Below are 26,493 nucleotides of genomic sequence, written 5' to 3'. Positions count from 1 at the left end.
TCTACTGAAAATACAAAAAATTAGTCAGGTGTGGTGGTAGGTGCCTGTAGTCCCAGCTACTCGGGAAGCTGAAGTGAGAAAATGGTATGAACCCGGGAGGTAGAGCTTGCAGACAGCCAAGATCACACCACTGCACTCCAACCTGGGGGTCCATCTCAAAAAAAAAAAAAAAAAAAAAAAAAACAACTAAAGGGAGTTTTAAAGGAAGATGGAAATGTAGACATGCAGAAAGGAATGAAGAGCAATGGAAAGCATAAGTGTGTGTGTAAGGAACTGTCACAGAAGAAATATAAATATAAATATTTAAATATACAAATATAAATATTTATTAAAAATACGAAGTTCAAAACCGGGCAATACTAGTTTATGGTGTTAGAAGTTAGCAGAGTGGAAAACTTTGGAGATGATGGGATGTTAAGAAAAGGGAGAGGGAGGAAGGGGGTTCGAGAGCTAGCTGTCTTCTATGTCCTCATCACTTGGCAGTTACAGGGGTTTATTCACTTCGTGAGTAAATTCACTGTGCTGCAAGCACACTTGGTGTGTGTGCGCTTTTCTGCATGTGTGTCATGTTTTAATAAAAAGTTTTTAAAAATGGAATTGAATTGTTATTTGATCAAATAACTCTCAAAACCTGTCCTAACTACATCACAATGGATGAGCCAGCTTGAATCTTCAGGTGTGATCCATCGCAATTGACTATTGTTAAGCGGAGTGAGGTGCCAGTTGCTGCTCTGAGTTCCAAAGCTGCCCTCCTTGATAGCTGTGAACACCATGAGTGTACACTGGAGAGCACATATTAGAACATGCTATTGTTCCCAAGCCATCATGAGGACGTACCCTTGGCGTGTTTCTACCTGGGATGACACATGTATACACATCTATTACCACATGCTTTCTGATCTTCCATGTGTTGAAATAACGTGCATTATTCAGAAAAGGATATCAATTTCTGGTGTCATCTGGAAGGTTAAATAGAGTAAAGTCAAATAGCTGAATTGCGTATTGAACCTGTGATTAATTTTGTTCCTGTTCATAATAATGAGGTCATTTGAGAGCCACCTAATGGCCTGCCACCAGCCAACTAATTATCTAGGATTCCTACCATTGAAGACATTCTTCTCCATGAAAGGACTGTCTCTGGAACAAAATGCAAATATCTGACATAAATGAGAGCAACAGAAAATTATTAGGCTGGGTGTGGTGGATCACACCTGTCATCACAACACTTTGGGAGGGTGAGGCAGGTGGATCAGCTGAGGTCAGGAGTTCGAGACCAGTCTGACCAACAAGGTGAAACCCCGTCTCTACTAAAAATACAAAAATTAGCCGGGTGTAGTGGTGCTCCCCTGTAATCTCAGCTACTTGGCAAGCTGAGGCAGGAGAATCACTTGAACCAGGGAGGCGGAGGTTGCGGTGAGCAGAGATCGCGCCACTGCACTCCAGCCTGGGTGACAGAGTGAGACTCCATCTCAAAAGAAAAAAAAAAAAAGAAAATTATTAGTACTCATTAGCATGCTTTGGTCTAACAGCATAGCTGACAGAGCAAGCATTAATCGGAGGAATTGCCATCAGGATCAAGTATATTCACGAGGTGGAATAAAAGGTCTGCAGGATGAAGCAGTGCTCTAGAAGGGTGATGGCTGGGAGCTTTGGGAACTCAGAGAGAATTTTATGTTATTTTTTTCTTTTCTTTTTTTTATGAATGATGGATAATATTACTAAGAAATCTGAAAGTAATTTCAACGAGATAACCACTTCTTATAGGTACTTTGTTTCCAAATCAATCACACATAACATTCTAATTAGCTTTAAAACGTCAATTTGTAGACCAGGCTCGGTGGCTCACGCCTGTAATCCCAGCACTTTGTAAGGCTGAGGAGGGCGGATCACTTGAGGTCAGGGGTTTGAGACCAGCCTGGTTAACGTGGTGAAACAACCATCTCTGCTAAAAATACAAAAATTAGCCAGGTGTGGTGGCCACCACGGCTGTAGTCCCAGCTGCTCGGGAGGCTGAGACAGGAGAATTGCTAGAGCCCAACAGGCAGAGGTTGCAGGGAGCTGAGATCTCACCAAGAGGCAGAGGTTGCAGTGAGATGAGATCATACCACTGCACTCCAGCCTGGGTGACAGAGTGAGACTCTGTCTCAAACAAACAAAAAAACAAAAAGGGGCCAGGTGTGGTGGTTCATGCCTGTAATCCCAGCACTTTGGGAAGCTGAGGCGAGAGGATCACCGGAGGTCAGGAGTTCAAAACCAGGCTGGCCAACATGGTGAAACCCCGTCTCTACTAAAAATACAAAAATTAGCCAGGAGTGGTGGCACACGCCTATAATCCCAGCTACTCAGGAGGCTGAGGCAGGAGAATGGCTTGAGCCCAGGAGGCTAAGGTTGCAGTGAGGTGAGATCATGCCATTGCACTCCAGCCAGGGTGACAAGAGTGAAACTCCATCTCAAAAAAAGAAAAAAGTCAACTTGTGAATATAGACGAAATATTTAAAATCTATTTTGTTATGTGTAGCTTTCAACATCTTTTACTTCATAGGTGCTCAATAAATATTTATTGAGTGCTCTCCAAAATGAATAGACACCTGAGAGAATTATCTTGAAATAATCATATAGATCAGGCAAATGGTTTATTTACTTGAATTATCTGAATGCCTTCATTCTTTCTTCAGTCTTCTTTTTTTATGCTTTAGATACAATTGGAAAAGCATAAATTTTAAAAAGAACATTAGGTCACTATGACATGATAATAGAGAGTAATTGTTACAAGTAGCAGTTTTTCTTAGGACTGAAATTAGATCTGCTCAAAGGACAACTTGGCAAACTTTTGCAACTAAAGTTGTTGATAGAAGAAACGTAAAGCTCCATTCTACTTAGCTTGGAGTGTTCCTGTGCTGGGCAGTTGGTGAGCTTTATCACCTGTAGAGATGGGTAAACTGTTTGTGGCTCACATTAACCATTAAGCTTTACTTTATGCTGCTTACACGGGTGCAAAAATATGCGACAACTAGAATTGTTTTCATTCAATCAGTCTCCTATTGGCAGATAGTGGAGTAGCTCTACATTATGTTTCTCCTGAAAAATATAGTAATTTAATTAATGCATCCAAAGTTCATAGGCACCCAATTCTTAATCATAGATCATTTCATTGATCATTCTTAGTTTTCATAAGCTTATAAATCCAAACACAGTGGCTAGTCTGTTTTCTAAGAAAATGATTTTCTGTGAGCTAAATCAAAACTGGTTGGCATTATTTTTCATGGCATGAATTTCTGTATAGGATTCCTAGTGTGAATTCATTATTGAAAAACAAAATGCTAGCATAGGGGGAAATATTGCTTTTGCATTTGTTTGCATTTTTAGAGTTTTAATTTTTTTCAACATGCCTGTTTTCATGCTGTACTTTATATATTAAAAATAATTTTCACTTAGTATTCATTTCTGTTATAATTCTCTATGTAATTCCTCTACATGTTTAAATTTCAAGATTTAATTGTCAAAAGAATGACTTTTCTTCAAAGTAATGAGCATGCAGTTTTAGGACCTGCCTTAGTTACACAGTCTAAATTATCAAATTTAAGCCATATCTCTGTCAAATTTCAGATTAGAACATACTATGTTTTGTTACTATAAAAAGCTTCTTATTAAACATCTGAACTTATCTGAACTTAAGCAGTTTATTATGTACTCTACAACATAAAATATATAAAATATAAATTTAAGGAAAATGCTAAATCTCACAATGTAGATGCATGTACAATATAATGTCTAATGTACACTTTTCTCATGGATCTTTCATTCTTTTTTTTTTGAGACAGAGTCTCCTTCTGTCACCCAGGCTGGAGAGCAGTGACGTGCTCTTGGCTCACTGCAACCTCCACCTCCTGTTTTCAAGCAATTCTCTGCCTCAGCCTACCGAGTAGCTGGTCTTACAGGTGCCTGCCACCAGGCCTGGCTAATTTTTTTGTATTTTCAGTAGAGATGGGGCTTCACCATCTTGACCAGGCTGGTCTTGAACTCCTGACCTCGTGATCCACCCACCTCGGCCTCCCGAGGTGCTGGGATGACAGGCATGAGTCACTGTGCCCGGCCGAATCTTTCATTGTTAATTTACCCTCTTTGCAGTATGGTACACATACCATCAACTGTGCTTCCATCTTCCAATTGGGAGATGCTGTTTTACCTTTTCCAGATAGTACCTAGCAGGGGGAGCCTGTTGGGCAGAGGTCCCCAACCTTTTTGGTACCAGGGACCAGTTTAGTGGAAGAGAATTTTCCACAGATGGGGGCAGTAGGGGATGGTTTGGGGATGATTCAAGTGCATTATGTTTATTGTGCATTTTATTTCTATTATGATTACATTGTAAAATATAATGAAATAATTATACAACTCGCCATCATATAGAATGAGTGGGAGCCTGTGCTTGTTTTCCTGCAACTAGATGGTCCCATCTAGGGGTGATGGAGACAGGGACAGATCATCAGGCATTAGATTCTCATAAGGCGCACACAGTTTAGATCCCTCGCATGCGCAGCTCACGACAGGGTTCGTGCTCCTCTGAGAATCTAGTGCTGCCTCTGATCTGATAGGAAGCAGAGCTCAGGTGGCAACGCGAGCAATGGGAGCGGCTGTAAATACAGATGAAGCTTTGCTTGCTAGCCTGCCACTCACCTCCTGCTGCGTGGCCTGGTTGCTAAAAGGCCACAGACTGGTATGAGGCCACACAGGGGGTTGGGGACCCCTGCTCTAGGGAATAAGTGCTTCTGAAACAGCTTCTACTCAGCTCTCCTTATGGTAGTCGCACCTTTATCCTCGGGTTCAGAAATGCCAGGTGCTGCCCATTGCCATGCCTTTTAAGATTCTAGAGAGTAAATTGGGTTGGTTTATGGTTTTCTCCATTGCTACGTTGAGTTTTAAGTTTCTCAGGTTTTTGAAGTCAGTTACCATTCATTTGCTTTCTAAACTTTTCAGTATATATCCTTCCCAGAACAAAATGTTTGAAAATGACTGTTGAACAAACATGTATTTTGGATACATGCATTTCTTTGATCTCAAAAGTCTGTTTTATTTTTTTAATAGCTCTGTTAGTGAATGCGTGTGTTGGCACAGGAGTTGCAATGTCAAATGCCTATAGGGGCCAGGCATGTGTTTTGGCTCCTCTCATGTGGCCAAAATCCTGAACAGGTTAGGGTCAGAAAGAGTCAGTTAAGTGTGGGAGAATCCCAGAGCAATACAACTTGTGTCCCAGTTGGGACCTTATGGGAGGAGAACACTCGTTCCAGGCCAGAAGACAGCAGCTACAGTGGGGCAGAGATGACCATGGTCTGGCAGAGATGACAAGGTCTGAGGGTCTTCACCCTGCTGGTTCCCCATGGTTTGAACCTGAGGGAGCAGTTTCAGAAGTTCCTGTATGTCCCCAGTGGGGAACATGGAAAGCAGGTGAGAGATGCAAGTCAGGGGCATTCCCCTGTGGCCACCCTGGGCGAGAGGCAAGGTCACACGGTGCAGAGCCTGCAAGGTAGGCTGCCTGCTCCAGGGCCAGGCGGAGTGCATGGCTCAGACAGATGATCCATGACTCCAGGAAAGCTGAGAGTTTTGGAGGTGGTAGTGGAGGTGGGATTATTGCCTGGCCCCAACTATGTCAAGAAAACAGACCATAGATCACAAGTGAAACCAAGGATTTCAACAGTGGATACAAGCAGGACCCCAGGAGACCACCACCCCCTGCCCTCCTTAGGAAGTCCTCTAAATTGTTTCCTCCTGGAGATGCCATCTTGGGAAGAGGAGGTGGTGGTGAACCATTGAGCCTGAGAAACAGCCATGATGGACTTTGAACCTTCAATCTGACTATTGATCTGAAAGAGATATTTAAATTGAAAGAGACTCTGTTGAAGCAAGTGAAACTTTTAATTTGAAAGAGACTGAATTACCAAGTTTCAGTGCTTCTCCTATCATCAGAAATTTTGTGCTCATAAGAGTAATGAGTTATAAAACCTGAAGAAACCACATTTATCTTAAAATCTTTATTAGTGTACGTGTTAAAATATGATTGGGTTCTCTCATTGAAATGTTGATTTTATTTGAATTCAATGAATGCCACCTCATTAGGTATTTTTAAAATCTTTTATGTATTTATTATGTTTGTTGCATCCAGTGGCATAATTGTTTGAATACAAAACTAAAGAAATTCAGGGACTTTCTCCCTAACATGCAATGTAATCGTTAAAACAGAAACAGACAACTGCAGATTATGTTAGAATACAAGATTGTTATTTGGTATTTACCACAATTGCAAAATCAACTTGTCAAGGAAAGACAATTAGATTTCAAATTTCTTGATGTTTACATGTTTGATGGCTGTAATGTACATGTAAATTGTGGAGTATGACATACAAAAAATTATTGCTTTAAATATCATTATTGCTAGCCCCAGACAAAAAGAGTTGCAAAACATAGTGAAGTGTATGTTTTTGTCACATAGCAGGCGTTTGCCTCCCATTCCTTTTCCTCAATAAACAACAGGATAAAGGTCTAAAGCCTTGACTTCAGATTTGGAGTTGACAATCTGCACAATCCTTCTGCCCAAAGCCATGGGCGCCTTCCTGTGTAAGTGTGCATGGGTGCGTGCGTGCGTGCCCCGCCTGCAGAGACTTAAGCTTTGGGATACAGAGTGACGGTGTCGTAGCCCTCTGGAGGCTTTGTGCGGGCTCTTGCGTGGGTTTCGCAGTACAGCTCCCCTTCTATGAAGAAGTAGCCCTTTTGCTTGAGGTTGAGGTTGCAGTCAGCACACACGAAGCACTCGGGGTGCCGGTACTTATCCCGTGCCTTCACCACTGCACCGCTGTTGGGGAAGAAAACGAGCTCAAGTTAAAAAACCACAGAGCAAAAACTGAGACAAAGGAGAGAACCCAACAGAGAAGGCAGGTGTTCTCTATTTCACAGTCAGGAAACAATGGCCTCCAGTTGTGAAAACATGCACAGCCATGAAACTGTATGTAATTGTCATGGAGATCTAGGATATCCACAATAAGCCATCCCATGTTTCTCTTCGGTGTTAACATGTGACTGTGTTTCAGATTTTCAAACGAGTCCTTCATAGAAAATTTGTAGGATCCTACTTCATGATCTTTCCTCATCATTTCTTTGAAGAGGGAGGCATGATGGAGACAAGACCAACCCCTCTGCAAAAGATTCTGCTTTTGACGGGGGTGGTCACCTACCCAATGAACAGAGTCTCTCTGATTGCTTTCCATCTGGGTGGTCCAGCCTTTATTCAATGGAGCAAGAGAAAACAGATCAAAGAGCAGAGATGGAATTCCCTTGGGGTGGGTGGACTAGCTTCTACTGTGAACAGTTTACTCCAGCTTAGGCACGATGATTGCTTCTGGTAACGTCAGGCGCTGTTGTATTTTACCAAGGGCCTCTCCGCTCTGAGCTCCCTGCTCTGCTTTGACCTTTTGGTCCCACGTTCCTCCTCTTGCCCTAACCAGGTTTATCCCCCACTGCCCTCTTGGGATGTATCTTGGCTAACCAGACAGAGGACACATCAGTGTGTGTGTGAATGCATGGCAGGGGAATGGAATAATGGGATGGGGATGTGCCCACATGGCACGAATGCCGTGAGGATGTCAGAATTATCTTGGTTGACTTGATCCTGAACTAGCAAGTGTGGTTATTTAAACATAAGGTCCCCACCCGGCGCGGCGGCTCACACCTGGAATCCCAGCACTTCGGGAGGCTGAGGCGGGCGAATCACCTGAGGTTAGGAGTTGGAGACCAGCCTGGACAACATGGTGAAACCTCCTCTTACCAAAAATACAAAAATTAGCCAGGTGTGGTGGCGGGCAGCTGTAATCCCAGCTACTGGGGAGGCTGAGGCAGGAGAATCACTTGAACCCGGGAGGCAGAGGTTGCAGTGAGCCAAGATTGTGCCACTGCACTGCAGCCTGGGTGACAAAGCAAGGCTCTGTCTCCAAATAAATAAATCCATAAATCCATAAATAAATAAATAAATAAATAAATAAATAAATAAATAAATATTTCCTTGTAATAGAAGCTGACAGTAGTTTTTCAATATTTTGTTTCAAAATCTGTGTAACTTAAACTGGGTAAAGATAATGTATTTTAATTAACATCCTCATGCTGCCTTTATTTGTTTCCCTGTGTTTATACAGAGGAAGATACTATGTATACTAAATGTATACACTTACTAAAGACTAGACATTAACAGGGGTGGGGGAGTTTAATGTGAAGTCATGATTCTTAGAAGTGATTTTCAATGTACATTTGGGGCATTTTTTTTTCATGAGAATATTCTGAAATTGTAAGTCAAAATTGCTGATTCATATGATGTGACAATTTGGAGGTGTATCTAAGGAGTGACAGTCACAATGTGTTAAATGTTGGGGACCTATGTTTCAAGTTGATGAACAGAAATTTGGTTTTCATAATTGCCTTTAGTCTATAAAGTCTTAAAGTAGAAGAAATTAATTGTCGCCAAGCGGTATTGTAAATTCCAGGGTTAAAAACGAAACTTACACTATGCCACTCCCACATTTGTCACAGAGCGGCATCCTCTGTGCCCCGCCTGAACCGCCATGGACTTTCGTCACCGGAGCTCTCACGCTCCGCGTTCCAGCCGGACGGTCATCTGAAAAACAAAGCGTTTCCATGTGTGGTTAGGGAACAGCTGGCTGCAGCTTGTGCTAAGCTTCTATTTTAAACTGTGCACTTTAGCCTTCAGTTGCATCTGCACTGTCATATTCTGAGCAGGACTGATGCAATCATAAGGGACGTTGTTCTGAAATAGGGCATTACAGAATGGAATTAGAGAAAACATTTATTTTGTTTTTGTGGTTGGAGGAAACTGTTACAAAACGCTCAAAGGAGCGGAGGGCATTATTTTTTATTGTGGCAAAATATACATAAAATTTACCATTTTCACCACGTTTAGGGGTGCAATTCAGTGACATTAGATACATTCATAATGTTGTGCAAGCACTGTCCATATCCACCTCCAGAACCATTTCTTCACCTCCCAGAAACTGTGCCCATTAAACAGTAACTCCCTGTGCTCCTGCTCATAGCCCCTGGTAACTTCTATTCTGTTTTCTCTCTCTTGGATTTGCCTATTCTGGATCTCTTAAATAAATGGAATCATACAATATTTGCCTCTTTGTGTCTGGCTTCTTTCACTTCACATAGTGTTTTCAAAGTTCATTCATGGTGCACCATGTGTCAGAATTTAATTCCTTTTAAGACTGAAAAATATTTGATTGCATGTGTACACTACATTCTGCTGATCCATTCATCGTTCGATGGACGTTGGGTGTTTCCCCTCTTTGGGCTACTGTGAATAAGATAAATGCTGGCACACAGGCCGGGCGCGGTGGCTCATGCCTGTAATCCCAGCACTCTGGGAGGCCGAGGCGGGTGGATCACGAGGTCAGGAGTTCGAGACCAGCCTGGCCAAGAGGTAAAACCCCATCTCTACTAAAAATACAAAAATTAGCCAGGCGTGGTGGCAGGTGCCTGTAATCCCAGCTACTCAGGAGACTGAGTGAGGCAGGAGAATCACTTGAACCCACAAGGCAGAGGTTACAGTGAGCCAAGATGCACCACCCACTCCAGCCTGGGCAACAGAGCAAGACTCTGTCTCAAAAAAAGAAAAAAAATCTGTTTGAGTCCCTGCTTTCAAGTCTTTTGGGGGTATATTCCTAGGAGTGGAGCTGCTGGATCACATGGTAATTCTGTGTTTAACTTTTCCAGGAGCTGCCATACTCCCCCAGGGTGGCTGCTCCCTGTTACCTTCCCCTCAGTAATGCACAGGGTTCCCATTTCTCCATATCCTCACCAATACTTGTTATTCTCCATGTTTTCTACAGTAGCCATCCTAATGGGACATTTTGCATTTTTGTGTGGCTTTTAAAGGACAGTCCGTATCTTTTGGGCATGGAGAAGCACAGGTCAGGGCAGCAGCCCTGAAGATGACGGGAGTGGGCTGGAGACCCAGGTCTGCGGCTCACTGGCTGTGTAGCCTTTCACAAGGCCACCTGCCCATCCCTCGCCTCTCACTTGCTAAGTAGGGCAAATAATAGGCTCACCTCCCCAAGTTCCTGTGAGGATTAAACGATAATGTGTGCAAAATACTTTTCACAGAACATGGAACATAGTAAGGGTTTGTTAGAGTGTTGTTTAGTTTTTGATGATGATGATACTCCAGAGTGTAGGGGTAGGCTGAGAAGTTTGACAATTTTTGCTTAAAACAATATCTCATGACTTGTAAGCTGAGTTAGCCCTTGACAACCATTAATGCAATTTGTCTTTGGTGTCCTTTTATGACTTCAGTTAGTGGCTACTTGGACATGTCCCGGAATCTCCTTTTTTAAACTAGGCACCATCCATATCCTATCCTTCTGAGCAAAAATTCATTTGGCTCCCAATTAAAACCAAGTTTTAGACTTTCGTTCCCAGTATGTTTGCTGTCCTCCCCGTCCCGCCGCCTGCAGTGGCCTCTATCAATACGTTTCAGCAGGGGTCAGCGGCTGCTCACCAGAGCCATCGTCCACCATTCCCTGGAGCACTCTGAAGGAGCCCGACTGGCGAGGCTGTGTGGGCTCATTCCGATTGTCGTGGAGCATCCGGTACACGTCCGACTCGGGGGGCACCGAGGCTGTGGGCTCGCTGAAACACAGGCACAGCGGGGAGCATCGTCAGGCGCTGGGAGGCACCAGATGTGCAAGAGGCCACAGACATCAATACTCAGCCATTACTCTATGCACAGCCACTCCTGAACAGAGGTCTAGTATTTTCAAGTGAATCTCTAGTACAGTTAAAAGCATAATGTGAATTCACATGGCTGCCTTGGAAATGTCATTGAACAACAAATCGGGGAGTTGCATCCACACTCCTCCACTTGGCAAAATACTTTGGAAGGAAACTAAAAGATAATTGTCAGGAAATAATAGTAATTAAGAAAAACAAGACTTGAGTCTGATGGATATATAATGATAGATGTGAACAAAATTAACTTTTCCCCGAGAAAAGGCAATATACACATGACGGAAAGTGCAGCAGTAAGCACCCAGTTAGATTATTCTCAGTCATCAAACTGTCAGTAAAATCCAGATTTACTTTTGATATTAAACAAAAAGTATATGGTTTAATATGTTTTTAGTTTTAAGGCTAATTTGTTAACCCCTGGAAATAATAAGGGTATCATTTTACTTGTAAATTCTAGAAATTTAACTTCTCAGGGTTTGAAAGCCTGTAATGTAGAAACTTATATTTTTATATCTGCTGTAATTGACTGCACTGTCTTTTAAAAATAGCCATATTAAAATTCATTTACAATAATGACAGCAGCTTTATTTTAACATGCTTTCTACAAATATATTCATAATGGACAATAAAGAATTTTATCATAATACTGTATGTTAAACACTAAAAACTTTATTATTTTATATCATTTTATTGCATTATCTAGAAAACATACTATCTGTAATATTTTTATTACCTATGTCATATTTGCAAATGGCTCTGAGATATCTTACACTATTATTAATCCAATGTGTTCATCCCAAGAGATAGCTGTGGGATATCACTATTTAACACTCTTACGCATTATAATAATTTAATTTATAAATAGTGATTCTGTAATAGTGAAAGAAGCAATAAGATTTTATCCTATAATAAATCTTTTTAATCAAAATCTTTATGGCAAAATTACTGTGAACAAAGAGTTATAACAAAGAAAAAATGAGTCAAAAAAGACCAGCAAAAATTCAATATCTACATTAATAGCCTGAGGGTATTCACCCAAAAACCTTCATCTACAATAAACATTTTAAATGGGTAAATAATGACCTCTCCACAAGCTCTATCAGAAGAGAGAAGACTCATCTCATAACATTCCCATAAACCTTCCACCTCCTTCCTAATTTTTGATCCCTACTAGGTTATAAACAACTTTGAGAAGTATTACACCAGATATTTGTAAAGTACACTGTAGCTTCTGAGAGACATACACATTTGGTCCTGACAGGATTTCATTTTATTGCGATCTGACACATAAAGCTCTACTTAGATAATTCCCCAAATCACCCTTATCATCAAGCCTAGATATTTGCAATAAATCCTTAGTATTTTTAAAAAGCTTTTCACATCGCTTTCTTTCCATTAAGACAATGTTAAAAGACACCGGTAAAGCTGACACTGCCCACGTGTTTAGTTAACATGCCCATGGTTCAAAAAGACTCATATTACCTCATCAAAGGTGCTTCCCCTAGGGCTGTTGAAACCTGACCCTGAAGTGTTTCCATAATATTGTCATCTGAGTACAACTGCATAGGTGTATTAAACTGAGCATGTACAATCTTCACACCAGGAAGTTCCATTTCCAAAGGAATGTTAGGGGCCAGCTTAGCCGCCACTTTCAAGTCACCTGGGCAAATGGTACTAACAGTACTGACAGACGAAGGGGTGCTGCGTCCACTGGCACAGTCAATCCCGGAGGGAGTACTGCATCCACTGTGTTAATGACCACGTTACACAGAGATGGCACAGGGAGCCAGACAGTCCACACAGAAGAACACAGAGAACAGGGACAGAGAGGTTAAAAGGAATTGAAGACAAGAGTGAGAGGTGAATTACATCAAAATAAAACCGAATCTTGATTTGTCGCTAGAATTTATTTAAAAAGGGAAGATGTTGAAAAATTCGTGATTGAAAAAAAGTTTAATAAAATTAAAAGGTACAGGTGATACTGCATTTTTTGGCTCTGTTCTACCAGGCAATGTGTAAGTTGAGGGTTACATGTAGAGAAGTTGTATATGAAGTAAGTGGAAAATTTGCAGCTATCCTCACTTTTAAAAAATAGGCCAAAGACTTTAAAACTGGTCAACATCACAGACAAATGATGAAGGAAAATTACATTGGCTGGACATCCTTTTAATTTCTCAAGTGTGACATTTAAAATTAAAGTTTTAGCGAACACCAAATATGCAGCATGAAGATGAAATCACATATTTGGGCTCAACATTTCAAAATCAGAAGTATATTTCAGTAATACAGTTGAGCTTTAATTAAATAGTAATTGGTAACTTGCAGGTTTTATGGTAAAGATTATGTTATAAGGCTATCTTGTAAATGTTACTATTTTAATATTTTCTATTTTTACTCTTTAATTCTGTGAGGAGTACACTTTAAGACAGCTGTTCAGTGGTTTAATACAAGCCCTAGAAAAAACCAATAAATGCTTGTCACCTTGATATTAACGATTAGAGGAGAAATACAGTGGTCTTTCACTCTTTTGATGCTTATATTTCTTACATAGCTATTTTATGCACAATTTCAGAAGCACACATCTATCCCATGCATATTTCCCTTTTCCTTTTAAAGATGCATTTCAGGGACTTATGAAAACAGCAAAGCCCAGTCATGCAAATTGAAGAACTAGGGAGAGTTCACATTCTATCTGGAAACTGGATAGGGGTCAGTTAACAACTGACATGCTAGTGACTAAAAAGTCCATTTTCCCACGTGCATGAGAGATACCAAGAGATTTCTGTAAAAAAAGCATAGTCATTTAAGAAAAAGCAAAAAGAAATATTAGTAGTAATATAAACATCTATCATACTTTCCAGTTAGTGTTGCTGTAAGCTCAAGACAGAGAATGGATGTACATGGTGTGTTTACCTCTAAGTTCAGATTGTCTCTGGTCTCAAGTATGGCCCCATAGCTGCATTTACTCTCTAGAGGTATTAATGCTAACTTCAGCCCATATAAAGATAAGAAACCAAAATGATATTGAGCAGGAACTTTTTCCACTCCAGCAATGTTGCAGGCTCATTAGTCTGGAGAACTCATGTCACTAAATGCGTTTACATTTTTTTTTTTTTTTTGTCTTGTGTTATCCAATTTAACTACCTACATAACCTAAACCGGGGAGGTGAATATGAGCTTGCTCCTTCACTTCCTGCCTTTTGAGAACCTATTGAAAACCCAACCTGTACAATGTTTAGATCACATACCAAAATGTCAAGTGGGCTATTCACCATTTTTGTAGGGTCTATACTGGCTCTTGAAATGGACTTCAGCTGGTAAAAGAATATGAGGACATTTTCAGTTGCAGTGCAGTTTAGCCAGGATCACGTGGATTTAACCTGAGTGTAATGAAGCTTACGAAATCAGTTTAGGGATTTGAAACAGAGTTAAATCTTGGGAGACTTCGGCCTCCCAGTAATGAACCTACTCAGCTAGCATTTATAACTACTCTCCCCCTACTGTGTGCCAGACTTAGTGCCCGTACTGGGCAGATAAACTATGATCAGTTTAGAACTTACAGTTATGCCATGTTTTATAGTCGTTATCAGTAATATTTTTCTGCTATAAATGTATAACTTTTGCCTCCTCCAAAACTTAACTACCGACAGCCTACTGTTGAACAGAAGTTTTACAGATAAACAGCCTATTAACACTTAAATAGACTACTATCTACGTATATTTTGTACATTCATGGTAAATCTTTTTCTCAATTTTTTTGATATTTCAAGGCTACAGTTAGTGACTTTTTTCAAATTGTCGCTAATCTCCAAAAATGTTTCCAACATATTTATTGGAAAAAAAATCCACATATAAGTGAACTTGCACAGTTTAAACCCATGTTCTGAGGGTCAACAGTACATGCATGTTTGTGCACTATGTAATTTTAATTGAGACTGCATTCCTAGTTCCTTTATCAATCAGGCCCATGTCTATTAAATAAATGAGAAATGAATGCTAAGCAAACAAGGATGAACTTTTATACATTTCTGGGCCAATTTAAAAAGATCTTTTAAACTGATCCTTTAAGTAAACGAGTTTTCATGGATTCCAGTCACTGTGGATATCACCGGGGATATATCATCATGGGTCACCACGACTTGCTCCTGATGACCTGGAAAGGTAGGTGCTAATGAGATTTTCTGAGACTGACTTAGTGACTTGGCAAGGCCACTCGTGAGGTTGATAACGCAGTCAATTACTTCATGCCCAGATACATCATTTGACAGATTGCTAATTTCTCTGGGGTGTGTACAGACATTTTGGGGCATACTTCTGGAAGCAACTTGTCCAAAAACCACTCATAGGATTGTATTTTATCACTTGGATCTAAAATACCTTACATGTGTATTTAATCGTAGCTTTAACCTTAAAAATTTTATATATTTGCATATGAAAACACCAGTCTTTTAAAAGGCTTCAGTCATGATGAAATAATCAAAAGAACCATAGCTAATAGTAAAACCCCAGGGAAATTAAGCTGTTAACAATTTAGCATGTCCAACTGACTTTTTTTTTTTTTTTTGAGACAGAGTCTCACTCTGTTACCCAGGCTGGAGTACAGTGACGTGATCTCGGCTCACTGCAACCTCTGCCTCCCGGCTTCAGGTGATTCTCATGCCTCAGCCTCCTGAATAGCTGCAATTACAGGCGTGCACCACTATGCCTGGCTAATTTTTCTATTTTTAGTAGAGATGGGGTTTCATCACATTGGCCAGGCTGGTCTCAAACTCCTGACCTCAGGTGATCTGCTCACCTTGGTCTCCCAAAGTTCTGGGACTACAAGTGTGAGCCACCATGCCCAGCACTAGCATGTTCAACTTACTTTTGATTAAAGAAGTTCATAACAGTGTAGTTATAGGTGACTATAGTTAACAACAATTATTTATATATTTCAAAATAACTAGAGGAGTGGATGTGGAATGTTCCAAAGCACAAAGAAAGTGACTGCTCGAGGTGATGGATACCCCGATTACCCTGATTTGATCATTACACATTGTATGCATGTATCAAAACAGCACATGTACCCCATAAACATGTACAAGTAGTATGCACCCAAACAAAAACTACATTTGTTTTAAAAGTTAAAAACAAATGTAGTTGTAGGTTGGTATGCAGCCACTTACAGTTCCACCTTGATGAAGAATAGTTTGGTGGGAACAAAAAGTTCAGAAGTTACAGCAAATAGTGAGGAGGCACAGGAAGAGGAGGAGGATGTTGGGGGCACTCTTTAACAATTCTTTTTTTTTTTTGGAGACGGAGTCTCACACCGTTCTCCGGGCTGGAGTGCAGTGTTATGATCTCAGCTCACTACAATCTCCACCTCCTGGGTTCAAGCAATTCTCCTGCCTCAGCCTAAGTAGCTGGGACTACAGGCGCCTGCCACCATGCTCAGCTAATTTTTTGTATTTTTAGTAGAGATGAAGTTTCACCATGTTGGTCAGGATGGTCTCAAACTCCTGACCTCGTGATTCACCCACCTCTACCTCCCAAAGTGCTGGGATTACAGGTGTGAGCCACCACACCAGGCCTTACAGTTCTTTAAGATTTGTGCACTGGCATCTGTTTTTTAAGCAAATCCCCTCACTTCTGTTTCTCTCCTCCTCTCTTCCAAATTCAGCTATATTAAAAGGTGTTCTCTTCAAATGACATTATGAGTGGCTTGTCATTATCCCCATGTTTAAGTTAAAATGAAAAAATTTTTAAAGGGATTATATACCTAGGATTCTCTGACTTTCCTGACTTTTTATACAATGGAATGTCACAGGTTTTTAGTAAAGGCAGGATACGTGTTACTCTAACATATCACTTTATCCAAGCCTTCTGAAGCCCTAGAGCTGGTGTGGGTGGACTCAGTCACACTAACCTGAAAAGAACGCAAGTTGTTCATTTGACTGTGCTTCTTTGGGAAGTTGTATATATTCAACAGTAAAATATCGTATCATTTTAACTTTAAATCCTGTGTTTTGTTATTGGGATTGGGCTGGGGTGGGGAAGCTGTTGAAAGTGGAGAAACAGGTGCAGACGAGAACAGAATGGGAACGAGGGAACACACAGAGAGAGGCAGGAGAGGACACAGAGCTGCCAGCATCGGGAGTGAACGGCTCTGGACTCTGGCCGCTCGCTCGGGAAATGGTGTGCACCCTCAGGATTCGATTCCTTTATGCAGTAAGCATTTATTGGACGTTTATTTTGTCTGTTTGTAGATGGTTGCTTGTTGAGCATTTATTCTGTCTCATTTCTAGGTGCTGGGGGTATAATGTTGAGCCAGTCAGACCAGGTCCCTGCAGACACTGAGCTCACGTTCTAGTGGAGGAAGATACGGAGGAAGATGGTTGCCTTCTTAACGCCTTTCTCCTGCCCCTCCAGTTCAGGGGTCCTCCCTGGATCTGATATCACAAGAATTGTCCGGCATGTTTTGAGACAATCACCTGGCTCTGCCTGTAGCTTGCTGAAAGGTCTGGACATGGAAATCATACAGAAGGGATGACCCCCTCTCCACAGCCTATGGCAGGAGTCATAAGCTCGCGTGTCTAGAGGGGCCAGGAGGTCACACATGTATGAAAATGGGCCGCGTCTCACACACTTAAGAGTGATGCGCATTTTGACAAGATGGTGAGTTTCAATGTTCTGTCTAAAGGCACTTACATTCTTTTTTTTAAACAAACAGGTTAAATAGAACATGCCTGTGAAATAAATCCGCCCATGGGCCACCAGTTTGTAACAGCTGCGGTAAATCACATTCAGTGTTCCTGTCAGAATCCAGTCTAACCACCAGCTTCCTTCCTGTGGGCTGACCCGCTTGGCTGAGGTCGGAAGGATGGAACTGAGGTTTCCTGAAGTCACTGTTTCCTGATTTGGCAACACACGGCATTATTTTCTTTCCCCTTAGGTTGGAGTTCAATTTCTAGAGAAGATGTTTGAAAAGGATGACCTGAAGATGATCAGTTTCTCTACTGAGAGACGAGAAGGAAGAGCTTGCTCCTTCTCATTCTGTCTTGTTCACCTGATTCCTTGCTCCTAACCGGGGCTGCTTTCCACGCCTGCTCCCGCTGGCAGGGCTTTCCTGACCTGGGATAGATACACCACTGCCCGACTCAAAGGTCATGGTGTTCTGGATGGGGTCCCCAGAGCCTCAGGGGTGTTCGCTATAAATACACGTGGTGATTGCATAAAATTTCACAGCTCTGTAATCTTGTCAATATTTACTCTTGGAAATGAAAGTTATTTGGCTTCTGTACTCTGCTAAGTGAGTTTGTTTCTTTTTGCTTTTGAAACAAGCTTTGCAATGAGAAAAGCCACTCCAAACATCTACAAGTTACTTTTCTCGATGATTAGTAAGAACTGATTTAAGAAGCATGCACTGCAAACTTCACAATCTCAGAGCTTATGACCTGCTTCGACCCGGGATTATGAAAGGTTTGGGCCGAATATTGTGCTTGTGTTCAAAGTAGTTCACATCCTGTAAAAACAAAGTGTTAAAAAGGCCCCTCAGTGGAAGACGAATTCTTTTTCAGATAAGATTAAACGAACGATAATTGTACAGAGCGGATTATTTACCACCAACTATTGTCATAACTAGCAAAGGTGATGACGGAACCAGGACGATCTCTTCTTTTCAACCATCTATCCACTAAATGGTCAGGCACTGACGGACCGGGCCCCACAGCAATTAGAAACATGTTTTAGATACTTGTCTTTAAAAGAGAAATCTGATAGTGCCTTCAGGAAAGTAAACATAAAACAGCAAGAGCTGGACTTTTGAAAAGAAAAGAAACCATACTATCACTGTTAGGTACACTGTGGCCAGAGCAGAGTCGGATACTTACTTTTGAGGTGAGCTAGGAATGAGACCCCGCAGCTGTCCGTGAAGCGCATCTTGGATATTGCTAGTTGAATAGAGCCCAATTGGTGAGTTATAGGAAGCGCTCACTACCTGTCTTTTGTCATCAATGTTTGCAGCTGCAACAAAAGGCTGGGCCCTTCTGTTGTGCGCAGTACCAATGGGTTTGAATTCCTGTACAATGGCAGACAAAATACACAGAGCCACACAGCGCACAAGAAAGCCATTAGTGAGCGAAACCAACAGCATCACTACTGTTAATAAAGGCATCTTTACCCACGACGAGATTGATGGAAAGATTAGAGGAGGAGTTAGCCATACACTTTTCCATGGTTTTCTCTGAACTGTACATGTGCTATATTCACTGATCAAACGTTAAGGTGAAAAGGAACGGACTTTATTTAAAATATTATAAAATAATTTAAACATTGCATCTCTTATCTGTCCCTGACTTCTTTATCCATAGCTTTAAGAAATTCTAATGACTCGTTTGAATGCAGACATTTTGTGTCAGAAATGGGATTTTTGGCTTGAAAATTATACTTAACATTTTCTCAAGTAGAATTTACATATGGTTTCTCTTCTATTGATATATTGATAAACTTCCCCCATTTTGAGAAATGAGGGAACAAAACAAGGAGAATGAGCATTTATGAATAACTACACTGAATCATTTAAACTAAGCCAGGTAAAGACTTGTTTTTAAAAACGTCTTAAAAAAAGTTCTTAACTTGGATTAAGCTATAATCTTAATTTTAGAAAAAACAACTGAAAGACTCTTTTTACGAAAGAAGGAATAGCATATACACAACCACCCCCCCTTTTGTATTGCGATGATTTCATGTTGTGTGTTTGAAGACCTCTTCGTGTTTACTCTAGTCCCCAAAAGACTAAAGTCAGTAATTCAGAGAGAAAATGTGTGTGATTCACAGGAGGATTTTCACTTTATTCCTTGGGAAAAGACCAAACAGCAGAGTCCTCAACCCTGAGTTTGAAACATGTCTGAATGATCTGAAATCCTATGTCTTTTTTTAATGTGGGAATGTTTTTCAGATTTTATACAGATTTATAATTTTGTAAAGCCTTTACAACTTTTTTCTTCTAAGCAACAGAAGAAAACCAAAAGGGAATAGGCTCAATTACAGGTCACTGATTCTCTTTCCAAATCTTTTTTTTTTTTTTTTTAATATTTATTTATTTATTTATGAGACAGAGTTTCACTCTTGCCACCCAGGCTGGAGAGCAATAGCGCAATCTCGGCTCACTGCAACCTCCTCCTCCCTGGTTCAAGCGATTCTTCTGCCTCAGCCTCCCGAGTAGCTGGGATTACAGGTGTGCGCCACCAGGCCCAGCTAATTTTTGTATTTTTCGTAGAGATGGGGTTTCACCATGTTGGCCAGGCTGGTCTCGAACTCCTGAACTCAGGTGATCCACTTGCCTCGGCTTCCCAGAGTGCTGGGATTATAGGCATGAGCCACTGCACCCGGCCCCAAATCTTTCTATTTGGCAGAATTAGTGAGATAAATCTTTCTAACACTATTTTCCCTTACACATTCACATCAACTTCATTTACTTTTGTGAACGTGGCACCAGTGTTCCAGATTTGAAATCATACAAACATATATAATTATTTGAAATAATACTGGAAAGAGATTATTGTCTTTAAATCATTAAAAGATCCTGTAGTGGCCGGGCGCGGTGGCTCACGCCTGTAATCCCAGCACTTTGAGGGGCTGAGGTGGGCGGATCACAAGGTCAGGAGATCGAGACCACGGTGAAACCCCATCTCTACTAAAAATACAAAAAATTAGCCGGGCGCGGTGGCGGGGGCCTGTAGTCTCAGCTACTCCGGAGGCTGAGGCAGGAGAATGGTGTGAACCCAGGAGGCGGAGCTTGCAGTGAGCTGAGATCGCACCACTGCACTCCAGCCTGGGCCACAGAGCGAGACTCCGTCTCAAAAAAAAAAAAAAAAAAAGATCCTGTAGTATTTATTTTTCTCTTCATTTCAGATAAGTTGTGGATTATGCTTTTCTGTTAGAAAACAGACTGTCAAAAACAAAAAGAAGAAAAGAAGGAGGAGGAAAGAAAAGAGAGGGTCTTTCTTCCCCGGGTGTAAGACCAGAGTTTTTCATAGAAGATTCTTGTGCCTGAGAATATGAACAACTTCCTACAGAACACTTTCTTTCAGTTCTCCTGAGCATACTCCTTCTTCTACTATCCGGGCCTACTGGCAAAGCTCACTTAAAAAACAAAAGTTATGCCAGGGCAGTGGGGGGCAGTTTCGAATCCTAGCCTAGGAGATTTTGACTCCATCCGCCCCAAATCTCAGGGGACCTGAGAATCTGTGATGGGGTGAAGAACAGCTTTTCTCTCACCAACCTTGGACAGCATATTTCAACAGCCTCCTGAACCCAGAAAGAAGGTCTGAGTTGAATTCAATTTAGTCTATGATTTTCTAGTGTGATTGAGTTGGCTGATATCTTGTTCACTTAACTTTTTTCCTTCATAATAAAGGCTCACGGCCAAGGAGTTGATTACCATTATTGCAGCTGCTCTTAGGGAGCAGAATGACCCAAACCATCAAATGGAGCTTTAGAAAAATGCCTAATCCTAGAGCCTGTGAAAATGTGTGTAGCTAAACATTTATAAATGGCGCAATCTAAATGTTTTAGCTGATTTATTAGTGAATTTGGATTGGCTGAGTTTTGTGATTAACCAGTATAATTAGCCATTATTATGGCATAAAAAACTAGAAATAATTGTAAGTAATGACAATGGCCATGATTCAAGCCTTTTTGATATGAGAGAAGACAGCACGCTAATTGCCTAACTGCCTAGTTTAGTTCTGGTGGATTATAAGTCTCTCAGGCTAATTGAAGAATCAGGCATTACTGAATCACTTAAGTTTTGTGGAGCTTAGCTTTTTTTTTTTTTCCCTTAAAGTAAGGCCTGCCTTAAAGTCTTGGTAAGTAGAATTGAATTAATAAAAACTAACATAATATAATGGCTTTATGGAAAATACCTCCGCCCTTATTTCTTCTTAGCCTTAAGATGATAAATAAATACAGGTAGTGTTGTCCTGTAAATGAGGCAACTTCTCTGAAAATATTTGTGCATTAATAATCTCTAGTAGAATTTCTAAATAGCAGCATGTAGTTATTCAGCTCCAAGCAATTTCTTTGCAATTTTCAGTTTTGGTTATACATATATTGCAAAGATCACAAATGCATAATTTGTTAAAAAAAACCAAAACCAAAAAACCAACAACCTCTATTTTACATTCAGATCTTAAAAGGAAGTATTTCTAATACAGGCTGCAAACATTTTTATGTAGGCTTTGCAAAGCATTAGTTTATGGGCTTTTAGAGTCATTCCAAAAAGCACAATGAGGTGTATACACCAAAGGTTAACAAGAAATTTAAGTGGGGCACTCAGAGGCAACATTCTATCCAAGGCTTACATATTGTTGATGGTCAAATGTAATTAAAAGACAAAACCAATTAGAAGTCTGCTGTTCCACTTTAATTCATTTTTATTTTTCCTGGAAAAATCACAAGTAACTGAAAACACCAGCTAAAAAAGTGTATACAACAGTTAATATAGTCCAGCTCTTGTGTTTATTCTATCTAGACAAAACCACCCAGATCATTCTTATTTCTTAGGAATTCAATATGTAATTATTCCCATGAATTGATACATTTAACATTTTTAGTTTAAATGTTAGAGGCTTATATTAAGGAACAACATTTTGAACTAACGGAATGCTAGAGCTGTCCCAGTGAAAGCTAAGTAACTTGACAGAACTCTGCTGACGTGAAGAGGATGCAGCCATGGACAGCAGTCTCCCGCGTCCTTGGAATGACCTCAGACATGACAGCCCTCAAAGGCTTCACCTTTCAACTTCTTACTTGGAGACTGCTCACAGGTAAAGATTCAGATAATCTTTACTATTCAGAACCATCTCCAATAGAAACAGTATGTTTGATTCAAATACACACATACATATTTATATATAATATGTATACATATGTATATATCAAATCAAATCATATATATATGAAAAGATGGTGGGTATATAAGAGAAACAAACTCTATGGAGTGATCTTATATTTAATCAAGCCATGATGAAGAAATTACATTTCATCATGTTTGAAATTTATAATCACTCCCTCCTCATACTCACCCCTCAAATGAACAGTAAAGACACCCTTATCATCATTTTTCCCCCAGTGAGCAGTTTCAAGGGTTACCCATCTCTCACCGGGAAGAGTTTGAGGAAATGGTGATTATGAAAGCTTGTTTTATATGGGCTGCCTTCCAGTTATCAAAACGCTTTTTATTTATGAAAACAAAAATGACTTTATCCCACACTCTTCTTGACTGTGTATGTAAACTCTACCATCTTCTCTGGCGAGGATGCAATCCTTTTTATGGAAATGGAGATAGCTTTCTTCTTATTTAGATAAGAACCATCTTTGTTTCTGAAAAGCATCTTTCTTGTATTGTGATAGGCACAGTACACCTTTGAGTCGTTCACCCAATATTAAGCAAATCTGAGGGGTATGGTTTGAGACTGTAAGCTTTGAAAAAGGACAAATAGCTTCATTAACATACTCTTAGTCAAGAGCAACAGATTGTACTGAAAAATGGACCATATTGTCTATTTTTGTACAGAAAAATAGATTGTGTTCAGGATTGCATGGAAGGCATTTATTCAGGTGCTGGGAGTTGATCTAAACAACACCTAACATGCCCTTTACGTCTAAGATTCAAGTCTAAACTCATAAAAACAAAATCTAGCTATTTGATGATAGCACGGAAAAATTATTATTATTATTATTATTTTTGAGATGGAGGCTCACTCTGTCGCCCAGGCTGGAGTGCAGTGGCGCAATCTCGGCTCACTGCAACCTGTACCTCCTGGGTTCAAGCGATTCTGCTGCCTCAGCCTCCCCAGTAGCTGGGACCACAGGTGCCTGCCACCACATCTGGCTAATTTTTTGTATTTTAAGTAGAGCTGGGGTTTTACCATGTTGGCCAGTCTGGTCTCAAACTCCTGACCTCAGGTAATCCACCTGCCTTGTCCTCCCAAAGTGCTGGGATTATAGGAATGAGCCACTGCGCCCGGTCAAATTTTTAAAATCTAGATACTAAAATTTTATATCAACTATTCCTATAACCGTATAAGTAAATGTCTCCTTAGCTTAAACCTATGCACAGGGGAAGAAACCCGGAAATAAACATATTAACATTTTATTATCTGTGACTGGGCTTGGATGGTAGAATATAGTTTTTTTCCCCAACAAATAGATATGAAAGTGAAAAAGTGTGTTTTATTCCAATGTCAAAGGTCACATAACTTACAAGTTTGACTTGGGTTGAGAAACAAAAACTCAAATTTCACACTGCTCAGTGTCCTTTTGCTATTCATCTGCAATGACATCTTGCAGCATGATACATTAATGGCATTTGTGTCTGTAACTGACACATACTTGCTGTCCGGAAGATTGCTCTATTTGCAGAGTTGTCATTTTGATAAAAAAGAAAAAGCCATCTTTTTTGTATAGCTTTGTATTACTTAGAAAAACGAAAAACCCTATCACCATAGCTCAGCTTTTCTCCAGTCTCAGTCCACAAGTGAAACTCATTGTTCGACTTTTATCGGCACATTTTGTTCTAGTTTACTCTACAGGATTTTTGGATAGCAGGAGATACACTGCAATTTAGTTATTTTCGTGTGGGGAATGTCTGTCCTGAAGGACCAAGTCACATAAACTGGCCATGCGGAAATCTGACCTGAGAGTCTCACAAGGAGTAGAAATCCTTTGGTTCTTTAGTAGAACTGAATTTGTTCTTATCTTGGAGCATTTCAATCACTGGCCTCTTGGAGAGGATGTCAGTAAGAATTAGTCATGATGCCAAGTAATGGAACGTTTAAAGGCTCCATCTGACTGGCTGCTATAGACCTTAACCTAATCTTAGCCTTTAAAAAAAAAAACAATTTTATCTCATTTTTCGTATCATAAATACTCATATTTTCTAACCCCCAAATGTAGGACACAAGGGCTAATACATGATTGACAAGAGGTCAGAGTATTTAAAATTAGGATTATGCCTTAAAATCCCATCCTTAGAATAACCATAGTCATAAATTAATACTCATAGACTTGCAAAAGAAGCCTCTGCTAGAGCTACAACTTGGAGAATCACCCTTAAACTCCAATTCTGGAGAGATGTTGGCAAAACGTGGGCTCCCATCCTGGTCTAAACTCACTTTGTGCTTAGTAAATACCTGCTGAATTACCTTACATGCCAGGGTGAGGGATGCAACCATGAGGAAGGATCACTGGGGATTTGGCACTTTGGTCAGATCTGTCTAGTTGGCCTCATTTCTTGCATCTCATATTAATGAAACTGGGTTTAAAAATTAGGAGAAATTCTTGCATGGAAAAATAATTTGCAAAGGGTACAGTGCAATATTGGATGTGTGCTGTGTAGGGAAAAGGAAATGCAGAGTCCCATCCGGTTGGTCCAGGTAGTAAGAGGCTGAGTGGTCAATAAACGCATGTGTATTGACTTGAATTTTCAAAAGCACCATATAGTCTCTTTTTCTAACAGTTACCTCCAGATGATAAATTGATGGGGGTGGGAGGAAGCAGGTTGGCTTGGGCATCTCTGCAAAGGGCTAGATACAAGTGAGAACTCTACCTCAAGAACTTTCTTTTTTTCTTCCGATCTTTTCTTCTAGCAAAGCAAAAGTTGACTAGAGGTATCATTATTCACCAGCCCAACTAGTATGTCACGGGGATCATCAGCATTCAGATCCCTTCTCATTGTATTTATTATCTGTGCCATCCATTTTATCTTTTGCTCACTTACCCCAAAGAGCAGAAAGTCTTACCCTGCCTAAGCATCCCACTCAACTTTCTTTTTCTTTTCTTTTTCTTTTTTTTTGAGACAAGGTCTTGCTCTGTCACCCAAGCTGGAGTGCAGTGGTGCAATCACAGCTCACTGCAGCCTCAACTTCCTGGGCTCAAGTGATCCTCCCACCTCAGCCTCCTGAGGAGTTGGGACTTACAGGTGTGTACCACCACGCCCTGATTAATTTTTAAAATTTATAGAAATGGGGTCTCACCATGTTGCCCAGGCTGGTCTCAAACTCTGAGGCTCAAACAATCTTTATGCCTCTGCCTCTCAGGATTATAGGTACGAACCAATGCGCCTGGCCCTGCTCAACTTTCAAGATTAGTTTCCACGCAACAGCTGGGAGTGATGGCAGAACACCGTTCTGAGAACTGGCTCCCAGGACAGGTCCTGGCAATGTTAGAAAATGCACAGCTCATTTTTAGGCCTTTCAGTTCCTTTCATCCATTTGTCAGCTATTTATTGAGCTGTGGGCTATTTACTGAGCTAGGGGGACTTAGAGGGAAGACAACAGCCTCAAGCTTCCTGCCTTCATGAATATTCTCTGTCCTGATCACTCCTTTTGGGGCTTATTTTTTCCTCCTTTTTGCTTTTAGTGGATTTTAGATTCAGACTCCACCTTCCCTTTAGTCAAAACTCTAGGACAATAATCTAATAAACTCATTTCCTCTAAAGATTATATTGCTCAGGATCCTTCTTCTCCTGGAGAGATTCTATTTTAACTGAAAATAAAGCTTGGATCCACTTGTCATGACCCTTGTAATAGCAACGAAGAAGGCATTCCTAGCCTCTAGGATGTCCTATCATGTAGGCAGCTAACTATCTCACCAGCAAGAAAGGCCAGGAGACCTTCTGATTCCAGCCTGGGGTGGGGGTAACGTACTGATAATAAGGAGAGCTAC

At 40.6% G+C, this 26,493-nt stretch overlaps 1 protein-coding gene across 4 annotated transcripts in view; it reads right to left on the bottom strand.

Annotated features, from left to right (window-relative positions):
• Nucleotides 1-5,043: 5,043 nt before the first annotated feature.
• PDLIM3 (PDZ and LIM domain 3) overlaps nucleotides 5,044-26,493 on the bottom strand; it is a 35,538-nt gene continuing 14,088 nt past the window's right edge. For 2 of the 4 annotated variants that reach the window (XM_023221001.2, XM_023221002.2), the window contains 4 exons: nucleotides 18,219-18,286; nucleotides 10,556-10,686; nucleotides 8,542-8,653; nucleotides 5,044-6,844 (listed from right to left, as the gene is read on the bottom strand). In XM_023221001.2, coding sequence (XP_023076769.1) covers nucleotides 6,655-6,844; nucleotides 8,542-8,653; nucleotides 10,556-10,686; nucleotides 18,219-18,286 — 501 coding nt within the window. In that variant the 3' untranslated portion in view covers nucleotides 5,044-6,654. Of the gene's footprint in view, nucleotides 6,845-8,541; nucleotides 8,654-10,555; nucleotides 10,687-12,267; nucleotides 12,532-18,218; nucleotides 18,287-18,653; nucleotides 18,842-26,493 lie in introns of all 4 variants that reach the window. The other 2 variants (XM_023220999.3, XM_023221000.3) reach the window with 2 other exon arrangements.

Source organism: Piliocolobus tephrosceles, chromosome 3 (assembly GCF_002776525.5).
Source record: "Piliocolobus tephrosceles isolate RC106 chromosome 3, ASM277652v3, whole genome shotgun sequence".
NCBI lineage: Eukaryota > Metazoa > Chordata > Mammalia > Primates > Cercopithecidae > Piliocolobus > Piliocolobus tephrosceles.
Note: the sequence above shows the minus strand (reverse complement) of the source record. Positions and strands in the feature narration are given on the sequence as shown.